Here is a 27,314-nt window from a genome sequence, read left to right on the forward strand (position 1 = left end):
ATAGAAACAGACTATGTGTTGCGGAAATTAAAAAAAAAAAATCAGATGACTTTGCTAAAGCTGATTCATGCATTAAAGCTTTAGTTCTTGGATCAAAAGCAAACGAGTCTCTTCACTACAAGCAGCTGATGAGGCCATTTTATTGTGCAGTGGGTGCACATCTGCAGCAAAGTGTCAGTAAAGTAATGAAGGTCATAATGAACAAAGAGCCCAAGAGAATCAATCTCAACTATAATAAAAAGACTGTGATGCGCTACATGTAGGATTAATGTGAATAGATGATGATTGAGTGAAAAATGCTGCTCGCCCTTTTTAACATGAGCCTGGCACGGTCAAATTCATAGATAAAACTGTTGTAATAACTTAAATAAAATATTGATAAACCATTAGGTTTTATTTTTTAGAGCAGATCTTTCCCTCACTTCACAACTGACAAAGGCAGCCAACGCAGAACTGTTGTCTCTGAATGAAATAGAGAGATAAATTTAGACCTGTTGACAGGTTAACTGAAAGTAAAATTAAACAAGTTAAATCATCCAACAAAGGATTAATAGCAAAAAATAAATTGATGTCGTGTAGGGATGGGCAGTGATTTTTAGAAGTTCGAAGTACAGTTAAAATGGGCAAATTTGAAGAATTGGCGAGACTGCCATTAACGTCTTTTTGTTTTGTTTTTCACTGTCACCCGGCAATGACTCACAAACTTATTTCTGAACACTACTTTTGCAGTTGAGGTGCCTTTTTCAACACAACACCTACCACACAACTCTCCCCCTCCCAAAAGAGAAAGAAAAAACAACAACTCAGAGTGTCCCAGTGACTGTTGTTGTCATTGTAGCTTATTTTAAAAGGTTTCTAAAATGGAAACTATGGTTCAGGGTGAGCTCAGATTTACCGTCGGCATCCCCCCCTTCACGTTGAGCCACTGAACCAGTAAAAGTGAAGGATTATAAAGATCCCTGGCTAGCAGGATTAGCAGCAGCACATGTCTCTGTACCTGAAGACTCGGTTTCATTATAGGGTTTTCCAACTTCGGGACTTAGGGTGAGTTAACTTTAACTTAAGTCCCATAATTCATTAAACAGCCAACAGTCCTAAATCGGCAGCTGAGATTACTATTACTATTACTATTTTTATTAGCGCTGTATGAGTAACAGGACAAAATAAGCAGGTGTTGTCAGAAGCATGACTTGTAGCAAGTTGGTCATATGTTTAATGTGGTGGCTGATGGTTGGAAATCGTGGAGGTGGGGGGTGGAGTGGGTGGTTGAATATTTAAAGATGTAGGAATATGTCAAGAAGGCTAGATTCAGATTTGAACTAGGCTGCACAACATATCAAAAAATGACCTTCGTTGCAATATCATTGTGTGGAATATCAACATTTCTATGGAGTGCTTAGACTGCAATAAATCCTACGCTGTTGAATTCATTCATTTGCGCTCTGCATCCCATAATACAAATGGCCAATCAAAACGACCCTCACTGCTCTAAATGGTCACACCCAGTTTAGATGACATCAACCGAGATGCTAACAAAAATATTGCAATTAAATGTTTTGTTTAGTTTTTTTTTTCTGATACCAGGTAGTCCTAATCGGAATTGAAAGCGTCTTCCTCTTCATGACCGGACCAGACTCAAGCTCACAAACACTCTTACCGAGAAATCATTGTCAGGGAAAAGGAGCAGGTCTCTGAGAGGGTCCTCCTTCAACTCATCCACCAGTTCAGAGATGACAGCCTCATAGTCAAGAGGATCGATCAACTTAGGCTTCTCCTGCTGCAAAAAGAAGAAGAAAACAAATATTCAGATTATGGTACAATACTATACAACTGAATGATACATGCTACAATATAGTGTAATACAATACAGTACTATAAAATGTATTTTAGCAAACAGAGAATAGTACAACATGTTATGATACAATAAAGTGTAATGTTGCACAGATAGATACAATAACGTATCATACTAGGGGTGAGGGATATGGCCTATAAATAATATCTTGATATTTGAGGGTTTAACACAATACACGATGTACTGTATATCTTGTTATTTTAAAATAGGCTCTAAATTACTGTATAAAAGCCCCTTAACAAAGACAGTTCGTGTATAGCAGCGGACAACAGTACAGGTGGTGAAATTAATTTGTTTTACTGTTATATTTTGTGGTAATGTTTTGCTGACTACAACATTTTATTCAATGCCTTCCTTGCAAAATTCAAACGAAAGCCAGATGAGCCAGTCCTGTTTTACTTGAAAACAACTCATTCATCTTTTCTCGATTTACTGACTTTGAGTGCCTGCTAACTCACTTGAACTCTTATTTTTTGTGTGTGCGTGTAAAAAAAAAAAAAAAAGAAACTCCCAGGGAATCACATGCAGATGGCAAGAACATCACCGCAACAATTTGTACTTGCAATATAGTTATTTAATGTTTGATAAAAGGAAAAATTTACAATAAATAAGTACATATGAGACATAGCCCACCCCTATATGATGCAATAATGTACAATGTGTACAACAGGATACAGTAGTTTAAGATATAAAGTAGTATGTGATACAAAAATTATTTACATTTAACAACTATATGAGAACAAATAACTGAAAGAAGCTTGGTCTAACTGACTAAATACTGTGTGACCAAAACATGTCATCTTATCCAAATCATAATATTTATTAAATAATGTAAAATGGTCAATGGCTTGCACTTGTATAGAGGTTTATCTAGTGCAAGGACCCCAAAGTGCTTCCCACTACAGTCATTCACCCTTTCATACACTGATGGCGGTCAGCTACATTGTAGCCACAGCTGCCCTGGGGCGGGCTGACAGAAGTGAGGCTGCCATCACACCGGCGCCACTGAGCCCTCTGACCACCACCAGTAAGAAAGGCAGGTGAAGTGTCTTGCCCAAGGACACTTACAGTATGTACCACTACCATTTACAGCATATAAATAAGAAACCTAAGTGACATGAGACGGTTTCTCACAAATATGCCTTTTGAAGATGATATTAGTCAGAGTAAATTTTGCCACAGCCAAAAAAAAAAGATCTAAACTATCATACAAAAACAAAAAAAATGATCACAATCATAACATTTCTGGGTTTTACCATGACATCACTGGTACATAAATAACTTGTTGGGGAAGTTGTGTCGCAGCTAAAGTTCAGCTTGAACACACCCCACTGGAGACAGTTTAGATAATAAAACGGTTTAGATAATAAAACTCATTTACATACAACAACTGAGTGTACATTTCTTTCTATTTAAATGAAACCATGATGTAACGGTTTCTTTTAGATTCACTAAAAACATACCAAACGCACATCACACAACACATTCCGGTGTAAGTTACCTTTCACTTCTCACTGAACTTACTAAAAAAGTACCTAAACTATTGCCCCTTTCATCAGTGAGTCACACACAGCATTAAACACGGTTCTCATTAACGGTCAGCAGCTCCTGTCAGTCAGAAAGTAGCAACACTGCTGAAACCAGAGCGAAGCAGGAGGTGCTGCAGGCTGTGGTCAGAGACGCAGAGGAAGTTATGAATTCTCGCTTAGCTCACATGTAGACCAAACTTCACAGCTACTTTGACAGTTTGACTATCTGCACGGGCCCTCTCAGTGTAAAACTAAAACCGATTACACAGAACGAAGGAAATAACGTTACTGTTCTCAACAAACAAGATCAGATTTTAGCACAAATATCTAGGATGTTTTCACTTTTCCTTATGAGAAGCAGGAAAAGTCAACAGATTTTAGTTTTCATTTAAACGTTCAAGTCCATGTTTAGGTTTGTAGTTTGGTCGTTTGGTGATTCCTTGAAGGAAAGCTTGTCCCCTGTGGCCTTACATGCCAGAAGTAAAGATCTTTCACAATCTGTTAGCACTACTTCGCTGAATTTTAGCTCAGTAGCTGTAAAACTGAGTTATAACCATTTATGTGATTGCTAAAGTTTGCTAAAGCTGTGACGACCATTTTGAACAGGTTCACTCCAAAACTTGTAAATGTACATCCGCTGACTGCGGTCTGAAATGTTCAATAAAATCAATCCATTGGTTTAAGAGATATTTTGCTAACAGACAGACAAACACACAGACAACTGCATGATCGCCTGCCGCCAAAACACAAAAATGGCTTTTGAAGATTAAGGTGGCAACTGTTTACAGTTTTCTGACATCTAATAAGACAAAAACTAATCAAATAGTTACATTTTTTGATCAGATTAGATTAGGTTATTAGATTAAAGCAAAGAGAGAAGCGGGTGGGTTCATGATGTCACACATGATGTCAGAGTAAATGTTTCAGGGAAGGTTTGGCTTTCCAAGCTTTTTACTTAATGTCATGTAGCATCAGCTAAGCAAGGTTGGTTTTGGCAAAATTACATACGCTACGTATTAAACATGGTTTTAGGATCCTCTTCCTGTTCACGTCAGGCTGAACTGACAAACTAAACACAAGCAAAAGCCGAGAACAATAATCATACGAAACACAACACATTTATGAAGGACCAAAATAGAGTTTTTGTCAATAAAACCATTAAATGTGTAAGAAACTTGTGGCAAACTGACGTCTAATAATCAAAAAGCAATGACTAATTTACTGAAGCGCGACATGATCAGTAGAAAGAAAGCATACAAGTACATACAATACTCAGCCGGTTGAAATCCGATCGCACTCGTTTGCTCTTTATTTTCCTCCTGAAGGTGATTTTGCTCCTGAAGCTCATTCCCGGTTGAATTGATCACACAGGTTAGGGTCTAATCAAAAGGAGGCGAAAACACTAAAGGTGATAAGAACTGCACAAGAGACACATTGTGGGAATGTGGTCTTTCAGAAGCAGAACTAAGACTGTGAGTTTGTCTGAGGCCACGTGGGTACAGAGGAAGTTGATGTGTGTTTGTCTCAGCACACGTGGATACCGAGGAAGTTGATGTGTGGCCGTCCAACAGACACATTACCGCACGAGCACGCACAGACGACAAGAAATTCTCCTCGAAATGAACCTATCAGCATCTCGAGTCTCCGAACCTGTGGTGCCTTTTTTAAGACGATTTGACAAGACGATCTAAGATTAGAGCTTCAACTTTCAAACCTCCATGTTACTACCTGCTCAAAGACAAGACAACCCTCTCAAATAAAAATGCCCGACACACAAATTGGAAGTCAGTCTCTCATCTCCATCTCATTAATTTAGCATCTAGGTGTTCAAAAAAAAAAAAAAAAAAAAAAAAAAAAAAAAAAAAAAACCAGACATAAACACACCTACAAACTATTGACTTCCTGTTTGAAAACTTGCCTAAATTTTTTACACAACACTGTCTGGGAGCTAGTGCAGACAGAAAACATGTAAAAATACAAATGAAAAAATTAAAACGTACAGAGTTTGTCAGTATTTTGTCCTCATACATGCAACTACGCAAACACGGACATGCACACACCCACACACTTCCTCAGTCTGAGCTTTTATAGCAGAACAGAGATCTATACAAGAGGAAACAACTTTTGATGATACAACAGATGCTTATATCTTTTAAACCACTGTGTCTGCTTTCCCCTTTTTTAACAGACAGAAAGCGGCGGCTGCAGCAGTCATGAGAGACCAGCATATGAACCGTGCAGCTCTCTTATTTACAACTTCTATTGTTCTTGATTTTAGATCCCTTTAATTACTTGTGAAGCAGAAAAATGATATGAATGTTGGCGGTCTGTAACTGCACAGACGAGAACTGCTGCCCATTCCCTGTCATTTATGCACACACAACATACTCAGATATTTGCAGCACTTTTTTTCATTTATTCATACATCGTTAGGCGTATCAGAAGCAACGTGGGCGTTCAAAGTGTTACCGAAAGAGGCATAAGCACCTGACAGGAAATGGGATCAAACACTTGATCTTATGAAGGGAAAGGCAACCACACTGTCCTCTGACCCACAGTTACCCTGTTTCAGAAACAATATCCCATAAACCACTGGACAGAGCTTAATGAAAGTTTCAAGAAGCAATCATTGGGTGTACATCTATATTTTATTAACATTAGCAACCTAACATCACAGCCAATTGCACTTACAAAACACAAAAATGGCTATTCAATTTCACAGATATTGAGCTACAATTTGATGTGGTTGTAGCCGAGAGTCATCCCTAACACATAATCTGAGCATTACCAGATTATGCAAGATCAAACCTAAGCAGTAACTGTCGATGTCAACCCTGTCTGTCTGTTAGCAAAATATGTCATGAACCACAGGGATGATTTTAATGAAACTCTCAAAAAGTAATTAATGGATGTACATCTACAACTGATTAACTTCAGAGTCAACTCAATTCAAGATGGCCGCTACGGCTAATTAACCTTAGCAAGCACAAAATCAACTATAACTCAGTTAGTTTTGCAGATACTGAGCCAAAATCTGGTGTGGAATTAGTTAAGAGCCATTCCTAATGCACTTACAGATTGTGTGGTATCTGTTTAAAACTTTAGCATGTCAGGTGGAGGGCAATATGCATTCCTTCAAGGACTTCTTTAATGCTTTCAAACAGCGTAAACTCTCATGAAAGCAGCCTTATAATGCTATCATATGCTGCATAGTTTCCGTGACCATTACAATACAACAAAATAGACGAGCCATTTGAGAAAAAACAAAAGAAGAATTACATTTGATTTTTTGTAGCAGAGTCATGATAATCCCAATAAGACTTTAACTGATACAGGTTGTCATAACAAAGACATCTCTAATTATTTCCCCTTTGCCTTAAAAGCAAATTCACTGAACGGGGTTTGCTGACAGCAGCCACATAGACTCGAAATTAAATTTAAAACGTGTGTCTATGACAGTTTAAGTGCAGCCTTATGCACATTGCTTCACATTTTTTAAAGAGTGAGACAACAACAAAGCTCTGAACGCTTTACGCCGACAGGAAACGTTTTAGTGAAACTTCAGTCTACTGTTTTAATACGTCTGATGGTTTAAATCATATTTATGGTCCCATTAGGTCTATTGAACGTCTGCAGGGGCCCTTTGCTTCACTCCATCCTTCAGCTGCCTCTGCTGGCTCAACCCCTTCTCCTCCCCTTCCCTCCCTCCACAGCTTCCACATCTCATCAAACATCCTTAGCAGCCTTCAGTTCTTTTGCCTTTGATACTCTCTCCGTCTCCACCCCACTTCCTTGTTCTCGTTCTGGAAAACGAGAAAATCTCACCCTCGGTACCCACTCTGCCTACCTTGCCCTCAGCAGGGGTGAGAAAAGATTGGTTTCGATGTTGGTAAACTATAAAAAAAGAGCATGAGACTGTTGGCCCACAGCATGGCTGTCCTCCATTTCCATTGCAACTGTCTAAATTTGTCAGAAGAAAAATAAAAATAAATAAAATAGGCAGCCAAGAAGGAGCGAAAAAAGGTTCACATTCTCAAGTACGGATTTAAAAACTTTATCATCTTGTTAAAACAAAGTGTGACACAAACTGAGAGAAAAAGGGCAGTGTGGAAGAAGATTAATGGCACGAGAGATTGATAGGAAGTAAAGACAGTGAGACAGAGGAGGACAGAGACAGCTGCTGAGACAGCAGAGAAGAGCTGATCCCAGACAGAAACCATCTGCTTCACATCATTACAGCCAAGCTAAGACACTCTGGTATTAATGGAGACTCATACTTCTAACGAAAGTCCCTTTCTGATTTAAAACAGTGTTTTCTGCTTCTTCGGGGAGAATCTGATGAAGTGAGTTATTGTCAGTTTCCCAGTGTTTTCTAACTGTGGTTAACAAACACATTCAGCAGTGCGCAGCGTGCTCGGCCAGCTGTGTGAGTACCATTTGTTTCGCAAATCCTGGTAATTTGTTTGAACTTTGCCTGAAAAATACAGAGATAAATCAAACCAAAAGTAACCCTCAGTTTGAAGTTATTGCCAGTAATGACTGGGAATGTGACAGAGCCAGCGAAATACAACAAAAGTTGAGCCTAAATAACGACGAAAAGAACAAAAATAGCAAGGAGATAATCTCGTGACTTGGCAAAAGGTAAGAGGAGTAAAAGAGTTAGATTTGCCAAGAATTTGTATTCTTTTACTGGAACTCTCTGGCTAAGAGAAGGATTATCGAGCCGATAGCAGACGGTTTCAGAGCCAACATCAGTTGTGGTACGGGGTTCATTTTTGCACACGACACCATTAGAAGCTGCGCATCAGTCAAGGCGTAATTAATGATGAAAAATTTATGCAGGTTTCCAGAGGAATAAAAGAGCCCGAGGAACACTGATCCCATTAATCCCTTTTATTTGTGCAAACACGTTGTTTTGACACGACCGTGTCATTATCAGATGACAATCCCGCGCGTGCGCCAATCCCATTCTCTTTTACTGGAAATCTGTTTTTTATGAAGACATGAGAAGATAGATATCTGATTCAGCTGCGTTTTGCTGGAATACTATTTGAGACTTTCTAAACTGCACAAAAACAGTCTTCTGTTAAAACAGGAAGCTGCCTTCAGATCTAAAATATCGTGATATATTTCCACTATGTTCATACGGCAAGAGTTTTACAGAAATATATTCCTTGTTACACAGCCACAAACTTGTTAGCACATGAATCTTTGTTAGGCTAACTAAATACTTCTAATGTTGCAACGCTTTTCCTTCACAGACTATGAAGTCTGCAAAAAGTTCAAATGTTGTAATCAGCAGTTTTGCGAGTGTCTAAACCAATTGCACGTCACAGTGTTAGAAAATGATACTGACTATCTCGTTATCTTTGCAAAACACCAAAGCATCATGAAAAGAAGCAACGCTTCATCTGACAGGAAACTTTTCCTTGTGTTTATACATTTGTGTTCCATCTTTCAACTGCAGATGTTTCACTTCTGTGCTTGAATAAAGTTGGTGACAAGAAATGTTTCCTCCTAAAAGGTCCAGAAATATACAGAGCTGGTGCACCAGTTCCAAGCAGGGGGTGACCTGAATAGATCAGCTGATGTTCTTAAAGTACAGAAGTCTGCAGACTAGCATGATTTTGCAGAGTATCTTCCTTCTTGTTTGTCCCAGAAGGCGGTAAATGGGCACAAGAGGAGACACAGTTTATGGAGGTAAGGGGGAAAAAAGAGAGGAGGGAAACAAAAAGGGGTGACGGTAAAGATCCCTCCACTGCCAAGACGGACATTTTTTCCATTCGGTTTACAGAAAACACTGTTTCTTGGGGATTAAAACTGAAACTAAAAAAAAAAAAATCTGGCCTGGAAGAGTTGTTCAGATACCAAACATATGGCTCACATGCAAGTCTGTACTGAGGAGAAAAGCTGGTGGGGAGAGACACGCAAAAGCTTTAATGTAATTCACATTTTTAGCCATTTATTCTCTCATTCATTCATTCACTGAAGCGGCGCTCATGCGTCATATTAATAATGGCTCCTGTTTAAGTGCCTATTTTTAACATCTTCTCTGCACAGAAAGCAGATTTTTTCCCACAGAAACTAGATTCCTCATGTTTGACCCCTCTGCCCCCCCNCACCACCACCACTCTCTTCTTTCCATTTCCTCCTCTCTGCATCTCAGCTGTGAGGGAAACCAACCAGGTCGAAGTCATTGATCGTACACCAAACTCAAAAAAACTGCCAAACTAAGAAAGTAAAACGACACAAAAAAATACACAACCAAAGTTGAAACTTTAAATCTTCTAACTGAAACGGGACTTCATCTAAAACTAAATGTAGCAAGAGCTAAACACACAGGAGCTAAAAGGAGCAAAGTAGGAAAAAAAAGTACAGAAAAACTGAAAATAGGAACACAGAGGTGTGACTGCTGAAAAAGCCACACATATATGATGAACCACACATGCATTCGACAGGTGATGGGGGTCGGAGGTGTTCTGGTTACCATTATAATGATGGTCACAGGTGAGTTGGTGGTGGTGTAACCCTCGAGCGTGGGTGTTGCAGCTTCCACTGACACCTGGTCCTGACGTGAACACATATGACCGCAGTCAGCACCGCCCACCGAACGCAGCAGCAGAACCACGCTGGCCGAGCAGCCCATGTTTCAACGCCGGGGTCCCCAAGTCCGGCCCGGTTCCGTCCGGCAGTGTCTTCCTGTCTGGCAGAGCCCCTGGTCCAGCCAGAGGTGGTGTTCAGTCCAGACGCAACACCCAGATCTCCATCCGACCCTGCAGGCAGCCCCACTTTGAAAGCCGGATCAGGTTTTCCTGAACTGCTCTGCTCCAGACTCCAGCTCCTAATGTTGCTGTTGCTGACACACTGGCAGCCCTACATGTCTTCCCCCCCCTCCCTTCTTTTCCTCTTTTCTTTTTTTCCCCCCCTCGCTCTCATTTTTGTCCTCCAACACACACACACTGATTGCAGCTGTGTGTGGTTCAGCCCAGCCAAGCTCGACCAACAAATCACACTCAGCAATAGCTGTCAGCTGACCAGAACCAGCTGCCACACAAACACACACAGAATTTTGCGCACACACTCACACTCAAACTAACATAATTTTTTTTTTTTTCTGATTTTCATTCTCCTGCTGCTCTCTCTCCATTTGTCTCCCAATCAAATGAGTACTTTCAAATCCAAATTGTGGTTTTCCTGTACTGGTGGGGCCTTACAGTGCAGCTTCTTCACATCAAAGCTGATTTGGTGAAGTAATCCAGTGTTTTTGTGATGAAAATATACAGTGATGGTGTGCGTTTATCCACATGCATGCGTTTGCCCCAGTGCTGCCGCAGGAGGGGTGGGTTGGCTCTGGGGAGAGTGAAACACTATTGAACGGAAAGTGGTCGGAAAGTGGAGAGTGGGTGGCTTTGTCTATGAAGCCTGCGTGTCGAGATGACATCTGAAATCCCTACGACTTCATTTCAGCACGCAGATAAACACGATGACATTGACGGGCTCCGTGCAGAAAATTCCACGGCATCGCTTCTGATGTCCCTGACGTTCCCTTTCACCACTCTAGTTTTTCCTCAGGTCACAATAACATCTGGTCTCGTTTTATTTTTCACGTTTCATTTTTCACCGAGCGCGGCTGAACTGAAATGAAAGAAGGACATTCTCAGAAGTAAATTAGCTTAGTGTGTTTTTGAAATTTTTTTACTTATCGTGGAATTTCTTTTTGTGCCTGCCAGCTGGACTAGTCGAACTATGAGTAGAGTAAAAATAAAGGTCTCATAGGAAAAACAAAAATAAAACATTGCATCTGGGCAAGTTTGGCTGCCTTGAATTTGGTTTAATATTCTTTTTTCCTTAAAACAAAAACAACACTGGGGTCATAACACCTACAGTATGCCTCTCATAGGATTATGCAGAGCTGAGATGCAGTGTCACTGTCCAACCTGGTGATGATGACAGGCTGAAACACCTACTGTATCTGTCAACCAATACCTCAAAGAGCACTTCTTCTCTTAGCTACAGAAGTGATATGATTTAAAACAAGCTTTGTATTAATTATTGCCCGGTGCTAAAAGGCAAAGGTGGAGCAATAATGATTTTTTCTTTCTGTTTGTCCGTTACTAAAACATCTCATGAACCACTCAACAAACTTTAATGAAACTTGCAGAAAGCAATTGTTGGAAGATCATGCACAACTGATTAACTTTTGCAGTAAACTGGATTCAAAATGGCTGCCACAGCCAACTGATCTAAAAAAAAAAAACACAATAGCTAAAGCTCAATAATTTTTTGCAGATATTGACCTAGAATTTGGTGTGGTAGTAGATGACAGTCACTCACAACACGTACTTTGAGCAGTACACAAGACCTTTGCCTAAGACTTGAGCAATAACTGTTGGAGTCAACCCTGTTTGTCTGTTAGCAAAATATCTTATAAACTACTGGACAGGTTTTAATAAAACATTTAGAAAGTAATCTTTGGATCTCCAGATACAACTGAATAGCTTTTGGAGTCAATCCAATTTGAAATGTCTCTCGCAGCAAATTAAAATTATCCAACACAAAAACTTGTATATCAAGGTCAAATTTACAGATACTGAGCTAAATCTTGATGCGGCAGTAGCTGAGAGTCGTTCACAACACATACTCTGAGGTTGACATCTCACCATATTGCCTGAGGTTGTGGATAACAGTATTTTCAAGGTTTGACCAAACAACAACAACTCCGTCATTTCTCAACATAGGATGATCTTAATGTAAAACTCTGGCATGAAAGGCCTTAGATGATATGCATTCCTTCAAGGATAGCTAGGCCTTTATTTCATTTACAAAAAATGCATTCCAAAACATATGTAACCAAGAAAATTATAGAAAATAGTTTAAGAAATATTAGCATGAACAGATGCAAACATCAAGGGTCATACACAAGATGATTTTGCTCAAGATTTAGCTTCATATATCATTGTTTTTAAAACGATCAGACAACTAAGATATAAGTGCACACTCAGTGTTCCCTGCAAAGGAGTGGTAACCATGGGGACGTTGTTGGGTCATTATTAAGCTCATTAAGTGTCCATGTCAGTGTGGCACACAACCCCACCCATCACCCACATATATGCTCATTATTATAATACTTTACATCGCTAAATATAAACAGCACAACACACAAATGACCAAACTGAAAGACACACAAAAGTATGGGCATGCAGAACTGTAATCCCCATCCCACACAGTGTTGTTAACTCAGATGACAGAGAGTACACGCTGTGTAAAACACAATGTGGGGAAAAAGACAAACATTAACTGTGCCCACTATCAGCCCCTCCCTCTTTCCAGATCTGCTGCCTCTCACTAAAGGCTACTCAGTGGGACATGCCTTGTAACAGCAGCTTTTACACTCCGAAGTCACAGAAATGGGCTTTGTTTGTACGCCAGGCTTCCACAATGGTCCTGTCATGCATATATGCCCACACAAACATGCCCTCCAGCTGCCAGCAATGTCCCCATGTTACACAGCTATCTTCGTCTCATTCACTCTGCCTCCCTTCACACAAATCTTGTAACATGTTACACTATCATCATGAGCCGCTGTAAGCACTCACTCTGCCAGAACTTCTAATGTTTTTCTCAGGTGTTACAGTAAATTTTACAGACTGAATTAGACTCCACTTTCTAGACATCTTTAGGCTTAGCTAAGACTACAAATGTAGCAACAAGATACTTTGTTATCTATTCTGCTAAACCATAAATGTTGGTATTTAAATGTACTCATTGCAAAGCCAAACATAAAAAAGTTATCTTGAACTTTATCAAATGGTGCAGTTTGAAAGAGTTTACTCCAGTAGTTTTTTACATATGTCAATATGCAATTCTGAAATTTGGGTATGCACTCAATGTAAACAAAGAACTGGGCTGAATCTGCCAAAAAACACATGGAAGCTTGAGTCACATGATTGACTTACATTAGGCTGGCCATAGTGTGTGTAGGTAAACAAATAAAGTGGAATTTGAACTTTAAGGTGGAAATATAAGAGTGAATCTGCTGTTAAAAACAAAAGAAAAGAGAAAGATTGATTAAGACAACTGTCTAGAATAAATATAGGGCATAAAGCAGGGCAGCAGAGTGTCATAAAAACAAAGCTCGGCATTCAAAGACACGGTTTTTGCAAAACTTCTGCTTGACCAGTAAATTAACCAATTCATCGTTTGTTTTTGTTTTTTTCCCAACTCTAGCCTGACGCTCTAAATGTTTATAACTCGAATCATAATTTATCTCCAGTCTATTTCAGTTGAGATTGTTTAATAAAACTCTTTGCATAACGTAACAAATCTGAGTGTAAGTAAGTACCAACACATCAAAAATGTCAAAATTCTCATTCCCTATGTGAATCTGTCACAGACATCACTTCAGCTGTTTCAGTAGGTAAAACAAACGCAAAAGGTAGTTTAATTAAAGGACACATAAGGTATGAAAATCAGAGAAAATAATGTGCAGCTTTTGTTTCCCCCTCAACGAATGATTTTACAATGAGCACCTTTAATATCATCTGTATGTTTCAGGAAGTACATTGGCACCTGCCTCTTTTCTTCTGCTTATTTTCTGTCTGCTTTATTGGATTAATTTTGTAGCCACTTTAACAACCTGCTTGGTGACTGTACTAAGGAGGGTAGAGTTGGGGGCTGATGGTCTCTGACAGGGACAGAGGTGTCAGGATGTGGAGCAGAGAAACAGGGTTGTCAGCTTGTGTGCGCTGTCCTTCACACTTACACAGACACTCTTGTTTGGGTAAGGCAGCCCAAGGGTATGATGTGCCTTGGCGCTGAGCAGTCTGGATATAGGAAGGTTTGAGTGAATGATGTCAGGTTGAAAATGGACCATATAAATCTGAAAGGATCTCATCCTTTGGATAAGACATGATGATCGTGTATTCAAGCCCAGGAGGCCTGAAGTGAAGTCTTAAATGGATTCATGTTACAGTCATTAAGGAAAAAGCATGCTTTCTGTTTTTGCTTTTTAATTGTAATGCTTAATTTTCATATATTTTTTTAAGTAGTATTATAATCTCTAACAATTACTGAAGTTTCCTTACTCGTAAGGTGCTCTAAGCCAAAACATCTCCTTTTCGACAACAATGCAAAACAGTATAAAAATAGAGCATAACATTCATTTTTGATGGAGAGGACCAAAGCAGAGGGTTCCCTATAATTTGCGATGACAAAAGAATGCAGAAGGGTTAACGAGAAGACAAAAAAACCCCTCCAATTCAAATTGTAGTTCCTGTTTTTCCACTTTCAAATTACATTAGACTATGCTGAGCAGTTTATGAAGTGTTTTATTCGCTAAAGAAAACTTTCAGTTACATAACAAATACACAAGCTTTTATTAAAACGTCTAAATCATAAACGATAGGGTTAGTAAAATTGAATGAAACGTAATAGTGTTTGTCTTGCCACAAAGCGAGAGTGTGGTTTCTTGTGCGACTGAAGGTAAACTGTAAGAAAGGCTGAACCTCTGTAAAGAAAAAGAAAAAAAAATGACATCATTGGGTTGTGCAGGGCAGAGTGCTCCCATCATTTGTGCGGTTAATGTATTCCAGCTGTGGAGCCTCAGTTGCTCTGTTACTCTGCTGGAGAATACCTTAAAAACAACAAAGCAGAAGTTCCTATGTTGTGCATTTGCAGTGAGTTTGCATGCTGCATGTAGTTGAGGTATACTGGCAAAAGTGATATTTACTGACATGAAAAATTTCACCCAACTAGGGCAAATAGGAAACCACAGTCCATTAAACCCCTGTGCACGCTGCCTTGTAAGCAGTTAGGTCTGCTATAGTTAGACTCCCTGTAGAGCTGGAGCCTGACTCACGGCTGCAGTATTTGATGTGGTGTGGAGCTCTGCTGCGTCTACTTGGGAAAACACTGTCCTGTTCCCATGGGAACCACAACATGAAGGATGCTGCCACAGAGCAGTATGAAGGACACAAGGTCAAACTTTTTTGCCTTTGTTTTCATTTGCAAAAAACCTCGTTAGCTGAAATCAAACACACGAACACTGTAACGACACCCCATCACTCGTGAAATGATTCTGATACACTGTTCTTTGAAAAACCACAAATGTAGCACACCATCTCACACAAACAGGAAGACAGACTGGGTGTAAAGTGAAGGTTTCTTTTTTTTTTTCTCCTGATGCTTTATGAGATAGTTTCAGGTGACTGCATAGATATGCGGTCAGGTTTTGTAGGATCTGCGTTCAAGTTTGGACTTTTATGTCCTCTCAGTACTTCTAGTTTCATTTCTTTAATTTGTTCCTTGGTTTGTTTCAGTTACTGGTGCCTTCTTCTCACATTCAGTTTGCTTATAAGAATACCTTAATTTCTCTGATTCTGTCACGGATCAGACTGCAGACCAAACAAAAAGTCACAGTTTCCTGTTGGACAGTGTTTGTCGGTTGTTATGGTCCAAAGTTAAGCTTTTTCTCAGAGGAAGCAGCAGGGTTACAGCACACTGCCAATGCCATCTAGTGCTGAAAGCCCAACACAGCAGCATGTTTGGATGCAGAGGGAGTGCCAGTCTCCTCACATCTGCCTTGTTGTTGCTTCCGCACACACAGCAGCTCTTTCAGGTCCAACCTCTAGGGGCGCTGTGTACCAGAGATGCTATCTGGTCCTCTGGTAGTTGGTCTGTTTAGAAAAGGAAGCAATTAAAATATCTTTAAGAAGAACTAGGGTCCTGAGGCAGGAGGGATGTTGGGGGCGGGGGAGCAAAGAGGGGCGATGAGTAGAAAAGAAAATGGCAGTGCAAGTGTGTGTGTGTGTGGGGGGGGATCAACTGCCGGGAACGGAGGGCATTGTTAGAAATTTCCATTCATTCTCCTAACATTCACTTCCCCCTTAAGAGTAATTCCAAAACACAAAATGGAAAACCGTAAAACACAGCAAACCTCAACTTTATTTACCTTTCATGTCATGTCACTCTTCAAAGAAATGTGGAAACCTTTTACACACAGAGTTTATGTTATATGTGTCAAATATTATTAGATCACCTTTAAAGTTGTAGAAAACTTGACAACATTTTTATTTGAACAGCGCTTCACAGAGGAGAGCCTTTAAAACTCATGTAGGTAAAGCTGAAAACTATAAACAATAAAACTAGCACTCTTTGAAGGAGTGCATATTGCCCGCTGTCCTGTATGCTAAAGTTTGAAACAAAGATCCAATGTGATTTGTTAGTCCTCAGGGTATGTGCTGCGGATGACTCTCAGCTACTACCATGCTAAATTTCAGGTCAATATTTGTAAAATTGGCAGAGTTATAGCCATTTGTGTGTGTGTGTGTGTGTGTGTGTGTGTGTGTGTGTGTGTGTGTGTGTGTTTGTGTGTTAAGGTTGATTAGCTGTGGAAGCCGTCTTTAACCAGGCTGGCTCCAAAGATTAATCAGTTGTAGATGTAAATCCTGTGGTTCATGAGATATTTTGCTAACAGACAAAAAACAACCACACTCATGCACACACACACACACAGGCCCATATATATGCCGTTAATGGCAGAAGGCAAAAAAGATAGATGTTTGTATCTATGCAGGATTAGTCTTATGAACAACTTTTAAACAAATGTCTGTAGTATGTAAGTGCACAGATCTCAATGCATTATAAAATGATGGAATGATAGAAGTGGAATAAAAATATGACTTTGGAGACATGGAAAAAAAAGAAAAAAACATACAAGAGCAGCGGACACACAGCTGCTGTCACAAGGTTGCTTCATTAATTCACTCTCCCACATGGCATCTCTCTAGTCTCCCCACTGTTCTCTCCTCCCTACAGAAACCCTCCCTCCCCCATTCACACACACACACACACACATACATCTCCTGTCCTGTCTATGGCTTCCACACAAACGGCTGAGGTCACTTTTTTTGTTTTTTTACGCAGACACTGCAACATTTTTTCATCAAACTGATAATGTCTTTTCTGCAATAACAAATGATTGCTTTTAAATCGAGGGCTCATCATTAAAGGTATATGTGAAAGGCAAAAAGAAAACAGTTTTCTTTTAATAGATGTGCCATCCCACAGAGAGAAGATAAAACAATATGAGAATCGGCGCTGAAAGACAAGGTTTCACCAATATTGGTCTGTTTATTAAAACTTAATATTACTGGAAAAAATACTACAGCAACATAATGAATGTACATCTTGCACGACGGCCATGATTCTTGTCTCGGTGCTGCCATATAGCCAGTAATATATTTAAAGATCTTATCTGTGCTGTTTATGTAGCTGTTCCCTGTTTTCAGGTAAGGAAATCTCAAACCGGTACAACAGTTCACAGAGCCAACTTACAATCTACTACTAATGCACTCCTGGACTACTGACAGTACAAAACTATTCCTCAATTAACTGTCCCTAATGATTACGGTTTCTTGTAATCCTGCTCACTTGAAAATAAAATAAAATAAAATGTGTGTTACTACTCTAAACTTCACATATTAAGGCTAAATCAGGCTCAAGTCACTGTTTTTCCCCAGTCAGGCCTAAAATTCACCATCACAATAGGCAATGAGGTATGAAAATTCTAGTTCGAATCTTTTGAAGTGGGGTTCTGCTGAAAGGTATGAACAAAGAATATCTTACCTGTTGTAAATAGCTCTTTAAATGGCCTCAGTTTGGAAAAAGAGAGTTTAACTCTGATTGGGCAGATGAGCTAACAGCTAATCTGAGCAGAACCAAACACCACAGTAAATTACTGCAACACTGCTGTCAGTTTCACATTGTATAGGTATTTACAGAAAGTTCTTTGGTTATTTGCAAGCACAACTAGCATTTTCTATGCGGCATGGGGTAATTCAAGCAGAAATATCCTAATCTACTTCGGTCTACACTCAGCTAGTAGTTAGCTCATCCTTCCAGTCAGAACTAAATCCAATTTCTCCAAACTGAGGTTGTTCAAAAAGCTATCTACAACAGGTAGGATGTAAACTATTCACACACTTTCCACAAACTCCACTTCACAAACTTTGAACTGCCTTTGTATATTTACATTAGCTCAATTCCAGATTGACTGTATGCCAATGTCTAATAAAAAAGCCCACTTGAATGCTGACATTGCAATAAATCATTCAGTCCTAACACCTACATATGACACCTACATGTATAACCTCTGTATAACCTCCCCACCAGTGCTGTGTACCTGGCAGACGCCCACTCAGCAGTGCTCCTTCTCCCTGAGGTCCCAGTTTAGACTGAGGACACAGCTGCTCTGAAGATTTTTCCTCATGCCTTTTTACACATATAATGTCATGCTTCTTCACGGTTTCCTCCCCTTTTCCCCGCCCTCCATTTCCTATTTTCTTTCGTCTTGCGTACTCCAAAACCTCTCGCCACCCCACTCCCTTTGCTTTTAGCTTCCCTGTCGCTTTTATTTGATTCGACTATCTGACATTTAAGGTGAACAAAGCTGATATACGGAATGCACACAGCAAGATACAGAAACATGTAATCTCAAAACAATACAAACATAATGAAAGTCTGTAAATCGTGATAATAAAAAAAAAATCTACCCTGCAAATTCCTACATTCTAACATCACTGTATTGGTTCCTCAAGTGTATTTCTATGAGTTATTGAGCATTTTGGACCTAGGCTGTCTTCAAAGGGATAAATGCCAAGGTGACATCTGTGTTAGTCAGCAGGAATAGCAATGAGTGTGATATATAAGCCAAACTGATTTCTGTGTGTATCATTTGGCAGTAGAACAGATGTATGTACACATGAAATCTGATCTTATGCCAGAATGTGTAACAGCTATTTTGGCCCACAGTGTAAAACGTTGCAGCTTTACAATAAAGCCTCAACAGTTGGATAGAAACTATGTTTTTTTATTGCTCATTTCCTTCTTGAGACAGAGCTTGCATCTTGCTATAAAAAAGCATGGTGCTAAACATCTTTACGTGCCTCACCCTGCACTATACAGATGGTTAGCACTGCTGATTTGGCCAAAGTTAACTTGACACTTAGTGTATATGTAGAAAAAAAGAAGAAGGAAGAATGTGTTATTCTTCAAACCTTCATGCATGATATCTATTCTTAGAGATGTGTTTTATATTTTTCTAAGGGCTTACAATGTTGCAGCTGCAAATAGCTGTAATTCAGTCATTTTTGCAGACGTTTAGCTAAAGTTTGATGTGGTAGTAGCTGGGACTCATCCCTAATACATACTCCAAACACCAACAGATCACTTAAGATCACTGTTTAAAACTTGTAAATGAGTGATATGCATGCCTCCAAAGAATGCTGCTTTCATTGTTTCTGGTTTGATGTGACAGAGTTGTTAATGGCTGAAGGCACGTTATGTGGTAAAATGGCACGCTAAACGTCTCCGCCATGTTCTGGTTGTAAAGGTCGTGGAGGAGAGTCCACTAAGTCTGTAAGACGAGGTTGAGATTTAGCTGTAATCGCTGTAATGGTCAAACCTTAAAAGTGACATTATGCATAATATATGATCTCACGATCTCATCAAACTGTGAGATCCTGCAAGTTGTGCTCAGAGTATGTGTTAGAAATAACTCTCAGCTACTACCATACAAAAATTTGCTTGACATCTGTGAAACTGAGTTACAGCCATTTTTATGTTGACTGTCGATTAGCAATGGCAGCCATCTTAAAATGTGTTGACTCCAAATGTTAATGAGTTTTAGATGTATAACCATTGATTACTTTCTGAGAGTTTCATTAAAATGAATACAATAATGTAATAATTAATTAATCAGGACTGATCAATGCTAAAAGGGAAGCATTAGAAAGCTGAGTAAACAGAGACAAACAGATCCAAGACAATTTTACAAGTCAATTAAAACCGTGTTTAAAAATGTATTTTTTTTTTGTTTTTAATATTTGGCACTTTTTTTAACTTTCTGCCAAATAGTATTGCTCCTGTTCAACCACTGAATACAGCTGATGAGGTAAAGCCCACTCTTGTATGAATATGTGCAGGGTTAGCAGATCACGGGGGTTGGACGGCGATGGCAGCAGCATATTCAGACCTCCTACTCTGGAATGCATTATGAGGGAGAGAAACAAGACTGCGATTCACTTGCCGAGTCACTGAACTATTCTTAGATCAGCATGTGAAGTGGACCCTCAGCACCAGCGCGTCACCCCCCCGTTGAAAGAGTGCACGGTGGGCTCTGGTGAAGTACGGGACCAGCTCGGCGGGTCTGGGTGAAGAGTTTGAGGGGAAAACAGAGAATGGATAAAAGTCCAGCTTCAGTGATGCAAAGTCTGGTCAGTGAAGTATAAATGGAGCAGTTCACAGGCTCTGAAGCCTCGTCCAAAGAGCCTATTGTGACCGTACATTAGCACGACGCTTGGAGCCCCGGGGACCGCTCTCATTCCTCCACTCATGTGACCTCTCACAAGCACGACCAGGAACACAGTTTGTGTCAGCTTGAAAAACCTGAATCCAAGTTTTACTTTTCTTTTTTTTCTTATTTTTATTAAAAGAATCAACAAATGGCAAAATAAAACTACAAAGCTACAACTTTCAAAGGCTTTTCCTGGGCTCACAAGCAGCAGCACACACACTACTGAGATTACTGTGCAGGGCATTATTCATGACTCAAACAGTGGGGTAATTCAGAAGGAGACTGTGCCAATAGTGACAGTGACAAGCTCAGTTTTTCTTTTTTTTTTCCATGTTCTTTTTCTTTCTCTGTCTGTTTTTGAATGAGTCATTGACAATATCAAGACTTTCACACACTAAGGCCTGGCAGTGTAAGATCTCCCTGCCAACATGGACCAACATGGCTAAACTGTCTACAGCTCAGACACAACAAATAGAAATCAGCTCCTCATCTCTCCTTATTAAAAAAATCTTTAAAATGTGAATATTAAATATTAAATAAGAAGAAACATTGAGGGACCAATGGGTTTTAATATACCTGTTCTGTATTTAGAAATAAAAACTATTAATAATGAAATACGGCATTAATATATTCCTGTAATACTTGTTTTCCAGTTACAAAGAAGTCTGCAGCAGACCTTAAAATGTAGAAGTCCAAACATGCACCACCATATTGTGATTACTTGGGATTTACTTCTTTTTGGCTACCTTCAAAGCAAGTTTAATACTATGAGCTATCGACAATCAAACTGATGTAATCTGTGTTTCCTTTTTGGAACATCTTCTTGTACGGTCAGGTGTTCAATAACTTTTTTGCTACTCTTAATAAATAGTGCACAACATTTGCTTTTTAAAATACAGTGGTACGAAAAGCATAATTATTGTTAGACGTATGGATTGCATTTTTGCTTTTTCCCATTCACTCAAGGTTGCGTACCTTTTGATAATACTTCTATTTTATTGTCCGATTCAGACAAAGTCAAAGGCCTAAACCTGTCTTATATTTGTTCATGCAAGATGGTCACAGCATAAAAAAAATCAACACTGGATTTTAAAATTAAGTATTTATAACCTTAAATAAACAATTCATATGGTATTGTAAAAGCTATAGGTAAATTCAGCCTACGATTCTAGAGCTTGCTAAACCACTTTTAGCAGAAGTCCGCTCAGCAATCATTTCCTGTGAGACCTTATCAGTCTCTCATTGTTGAGAAAGAATTTTAACTCACTCTTTAAATTCTTATTTTAGTTCCTTGAGACTGTAACTTGTTTAGATCAGCACAAGTTAAATGCCTTTGTGTTAAACAGTCTTTGATTTTAAAAATAAAACTGTCGTGTAAAATGGTTACCAAATGCAATCAAAATTACTGTAATTCACCATGACGTAATGCTATAAGAAAAAAAACCTGTATAGAAATAAAGAACAAACTTGTTATGAGTTTTTTAGACACAGTTATCTGCAGTGAAGTTTCAGTTTAAGGTCTTCAGGAGTTGTGGTGGAGTGAAATCAGAGATACTGAATCTGTAACTTCCTCTTTCACCCATTTTCTTACTGGGTTTCGCTCCTGAAATGATAAAGAGGTCTGAACCAGTTTCAGGTTTCTGCCTCTGTCTTGACTCCGTTCAGTGTAAAAAAGGAAAGGGCACTGATCTCTTTCAGAGTCTAAAACTAGCTGATTATATATGTACCATTTTGACTTTAGCATAAAAAAGGTAGAAGAAAACATCTGAGATGTTGAAAATATGAGTTGGTGTTCAGAGAGCTCATGTAGGCGGTGGGCTAGAGACACAATTAAAAGAATAAGCCTCGTTTGTGGCCAGCTGCCACACAAATGAATAAGAATGAATAAATAAGATAAATCACAGAGGAGAGTGCGTGGGAATAGAGGAGTGATAAAAGAGATTACAAATGATAAACTACGGGCAAGAAAAAGACGATGAGAGAATTGCTTCCTGTTAGAATTCCATCCTAATTGACTTGTGTTTGTTACCGTGGTAACAGATTCATGGCAGTAGGAGAGTAACCAGTTCATTTTCTCCGAGACAACTGATTTTCAGGTCTATCAGCCGGACTAACAGACATGAGACAGACATATTAGCTGACGCCGATGGTGAGGAATCAATGTAACCACGGACAGCTCTCCTTTAGAACCAGAGCAGCACGCTGTGGTCCAACCAAAACTGTCACAGATCTAAAACAAGTACAAACCCCATGTGCATGCAAAGCCTAAATGGTTTGCTGTTCACCCAGCACAGGCACATGCAAACCCAAAGACAAGCGCATGCACGCACAGCTCTGCTTGTTGGCACCCCAGGCAGTGGACATGATGCGTCATGAGGAGAGAGCAGAGTCAATCTGACAGTGTGTCCCTCTATGATCACAGACAGCCATAACATATCACCAGGACATGTCTACTAAGACACCCCCCCACCCCACCCTCCAATAAATATATGTGTCACACTGGATGACACACATTTTAGTTCCAGACAAACAGACCAGCCTGGTTTGAGTTTTTGAACGTAACAAAAGGCATGAGACTGAAAATGGCTAACACATATATAAATATTAGAAGAAAGCATAGAAAATTGAAGTTGTACGCTAATTTCAGCTAAAAATCTGTACAAAGAGAATTTTTTCAATATACAATGTATATATGGTGACATTAAAAAATAATGAGGCAAAAGCTTAGAGTGAGCAAAAAAATAAGCTAAATGGAAGTTAATGAAATATGAATAAGACTGTCAGGGTTTCAGACAATCCAGTGCAAGCTTTCACTCAAAAATCTTTTGCTCTGATGTTTTGATATGTTAATAAGTTCAAATTCAGGAGTTCAATTAACTTCAAAATGACAAGATAAAGTGTAATAAGGCTTTACCTGTCCTTCATCTAAATGTTCTTTTAGATTCTGACTGCTATATCTGAAAAATATTTGTTAATCTTCAAAATTTGTTTTTTAACTTGGAGATTGAAAAATCCATTTATATTTGTGGGTTGTTATGCCTTAAAGAAGAATCATCAACTCTCAACAGCTGAACTATAAAAAGTAGTAGTGTGCGTATTTGTGAGCAAATTTGCCAGTTTCCAGGCTCAGTACTGTGGGCTCTCAAACAGTAATGTGCTTTAAACATTATTCTGATTTGTGAAAGATGTCCAACACACTGAGGAGAAAGGAGCAGTGTCTCAATATATGTCTCTTTAAATTGACCACAAAGAAAAGGGCTCCTGAAGACAGGGCAGGAGGAAGGGATGTTGTACTGTAGTATTATTGAATTTTAACCAAAGCATATCAGAAACATTTCATTAAATTCTCCAATAATTGAGTCATCTCATGAAAAAGGGCATCATATGTCTTATTTAGGACTAATGAATGTTTTCCAAGCACCTTGTAAAGCAGTATACATCGAGTTACTTCTGATCTTGTGGTCTTAAGTTACTACCAAATTAGGCATGCCTAAAGCAGAGACCTGTTTGGCATTATTACAAATTAATAAATCAAACTAAGTTGTACTATAGTTGTAAAAAAGCAAAAGAGTATCAATGGTTGCAGCTTGAGACTTGCTAGAGATTATCACACGCACTGAATTGAAGTTCTGTGGTATAATGGAAAGCACTGTACAAGTGATTATAGTTAACGTGCTATATTTGAGAGAAAACAATCATAATATAATGATCATACATTTTACATGCTCTCCCTCTACAGGGCCATTTCTATAATTGAAGTACAGACAGTGCTTTGCAATAAAAAGCCCATAGAATGCAGCTAGGCACCAATTAACGGCCAATGTGTGACTAGTCCCGAAGCTAGTGGTGCCATAAATACACCAAGGACCAAGACCAAGGAGTGCTGTTATTTGCCAAAGGGAAAACAAGATCACGGTGGCGTAACACCAAAAACTAATGTTGATAAGCATGAGTATAAATATGGCCTGAAGAGTGGGGGGGTGGCTGCACAAACAACCCCACGCTGCTGGGCAAACAGAGTACGAGCCGCAGTGATGCCAGGGCGGGCGTGTTGGCTCCAGTGTCTGGCTGAGCGGTTGGTGTGGCTGCTATCTTGGAGGCCTGGTACGACATGTGGCGCTTCCCAGCGGGGTAGATACAAGAACGACACTTGTGTCTGCAGAGCTATGCTGCTCACTTTAGCTCCAAGGCCTAATGAGCACGCTCGGTCGTCCAAAGCATCCAAATTAGGTATAAGTTATTTGCAAGTGCAATTGACAACAGTGGCAGCTAGCTTCAGCACTTTTGGTTTTATGCCGTTAGCTTATTTATCTGGTCAGACTTACTCTACTTCTCCAAACCAAGGTTGTTCAAAAAGCTAGCAACAACAGGCAAGATATTATTGTTCATAACCTTTTCACAGAACACCGATTCAAAAGATGTGATCTATCCCCTAACAAGTTTTTAAAAATTCTCTTTAGGAATATTTCATATTAAACCTGTCTTGTTATTACCTATACATAACATCCACTGCACTTATCTGGTTAGTTTATGATCATTAGATGTAGAGCAGCTCAGTGTCAGGCAGAAACTAGAAAACATTGTAAACACAGAAGTCAATGAAGCAAAAAAAAAAAAGTCTTCACCAAGGCTCACCTTTCCTTCAATCCTGCATCTATCTACTCATTCATCCTCTCTGCATATTTGAGGATGGGTGGGCTGACCAATCTGGGAAACACTCTGAGGGCAGTGATCGCTTTCACAGAGCTGCTCATCCAAGGAAGAATGCTGCATCCACCGGCAGGATTTTTCCATTTTGCACAGACAAATACGCGGACATTTTTAATCGTGTAGTTTGGAAACTGATCTAACCACAGCGGGGGGACCCGCGCAGAGCGGCACCAAACAGAGAAAATAAGATGTGACATGCAACTCAAATACAGAGGAGGCAGACATGACGGAGAGGAGGAGGAGGAGGGGTGAAGAGCTGCCCAATCAGACATTAAGTTAATGGATAAAACTGGGGTCAGTAAGAGGAAGAGCCTTTACTCTTCAGTGACTGTTATGCCATAGGGCCTGTTTCTGCTGACCTGCTTTCTTTCACTAACAAAGGCTGTGCATTAACACACTCAAAAAGCAAGGTTCACACGTGCATGCATCACATGTGGTTATTTACACACCCACTTAACCAACACCTGCATCTACAAGTGTTGCATGAGGTCCACAGACACGCAGATCCTCGGCTTCTTTCACTTTACATCTCTGCATGGATGCAACCCACGCTTGACCTTGAACTTCATCTTTATAGGCATGACTTTTAAAAAAAGAAAAAGGAAAAAAAAAAAGAATTGAGACTAACCACTCTCTGCGGACAAAAATAAACAAAAAGTGTGGGTGTTTTTGCACATTCTGGTGTTGATTAGAATTTCACTCATGGTTTCCATTTCAGTTCTCTGTTTTTAGTAAATCAAATCACACGTTTCTTTGAACAAATAATCGAGTGTTCTGGTAAATTAGACATAAGGTAACTGTCAGTTTACACTGTGACATTTAAAAGAAGGGTGCACAGTTGTTGTTTTTCTTTCAGCCGGTTCCTTTTACACAGGCCGCCACAGCGAGCAAACTGCCACGAAAGAGCAATTGTTTTACAAAGAATCCCTTTCCTGACGCAACCTGGGCTCAAACCCAGAGCTTCGGGATTACCAGACTGCAGCTCTGACCACTGAGATACCGCAGCCCCCAAATGAATGGGACATAGTATCAAAAAGAAAGATTTTTTTAAATTGTTCTCAAATTTTGCAGACATTGATATGTTCCACTGGGTTACCAACTAAATGTTACGACCTGTTATCAGTATGACTGATATGGTTGCTTGAGTTTTTCCTGTGTAATCAGGTCATTACATGAGAAAATGTTGTGTGTGCCAGATATAACTTAGTAAATGTGAGAAAATGTGATTCGTTTTTTTCCCCTTACATCAAGAAAAACGAGTCAAAACATCAGCATGTTCTAAGTCTTTTTCAATTAGATCCACCTATAGCAAAGAAAAGACGCCTTGAGACGCCTTTTGTCTTTCAATGCTTCTTGGTTTTCACCTGTGTATTTGGAACAGAAATAATCTGTTTGGGGAGTTTCAGTCAGGATGTAGAGCTCATCATACACAGAAACAGCACTGGTGAAAGTTACTAATGATATCCTTGTGGCCTCAGACAGTGGACTTGTGTCCATACTTATCCTGTTAGATCTCTGGGCTGGATATGATACAATTGATCACAATATTCCATTACAGAGACTTGAACGTGATGTTAGGATTACAGGAACACCTCTAAAAAAGCTGAACTATTGTAATTATTTATCATCTGTGTGTCTAAAAAAAAACTCTTTAAAAAGTCTTACTTACTTAATCTTACTTCTAACATACAAAGCTCTTAACAACCAAGCTTTGTCTTACAGGTTCTGGTCATAAAATTAGAATATCATGAAAAAGTAGATTGATTTCAGTAATTCCATTTAAAAAGTGAAACTTGTATATTATATTCATACATTACATACAAACTCATATATTTCAAATGTTTATTTTGTTTAATTTTGATGATTACAA

At 39.3% G+C, this 27,314-nt stretch overlaps 1 protein-coding gene across 7 annotated transcripts in view; it reads right to left on the reverse strand.

The window, feature by feature from the left end:
* Positions 1-27,314, reverse strand: part of dock10 (dedicator of cytokinesis 10) — a 65,583-nt gene that overhangs the window by 33,435 nt on the left and 4,834 nt on the right. For 3 of the 7 annotated variants that reach the window (XM_037981359.1, XM_037981364.1, XM_025008761.2), the window contains exons 1-2: positions 9,869-10,233; positions 1,658-1,777 (exon numbers count right to left, since the gene is read on the reverse strand). In XM_037981359.1, coding sequence (XP_037837287.1) covers positions 1,658-1,777; positions 9,869-10,027 — 279 coding nt within the window. In that variant the 5' untranslated portion in view covers positions 10,028-10,233. Of the gene's footprint in view, positions 1-1,657; positions 1,778-4,648; positions 4,849-9,868; positions 10,234-27,314 lie in introns of those variants that run through there. The other 4 variants (XM_017428997.3, XM_037981361.1, XM_017429004.3 and 1 more) reach the window with 4 other exon arrangements.

This window comes from Kryptolebias marmoratus, linkage group LG2 (assembly GCF_001649575.2).
Source record: "Kryptolebias marmoratus isolate JLee-2015 linkage group LG2, ASM164957v2, whole genome shotgun sequence".
NCBI classification, from domain to species: Eukaryota; Metazoa; Chordata; class Actinopteri; order Cyprinodontiformes; family Rivulidae; genus Kryptolebias; species Kryptolebias marmoratus.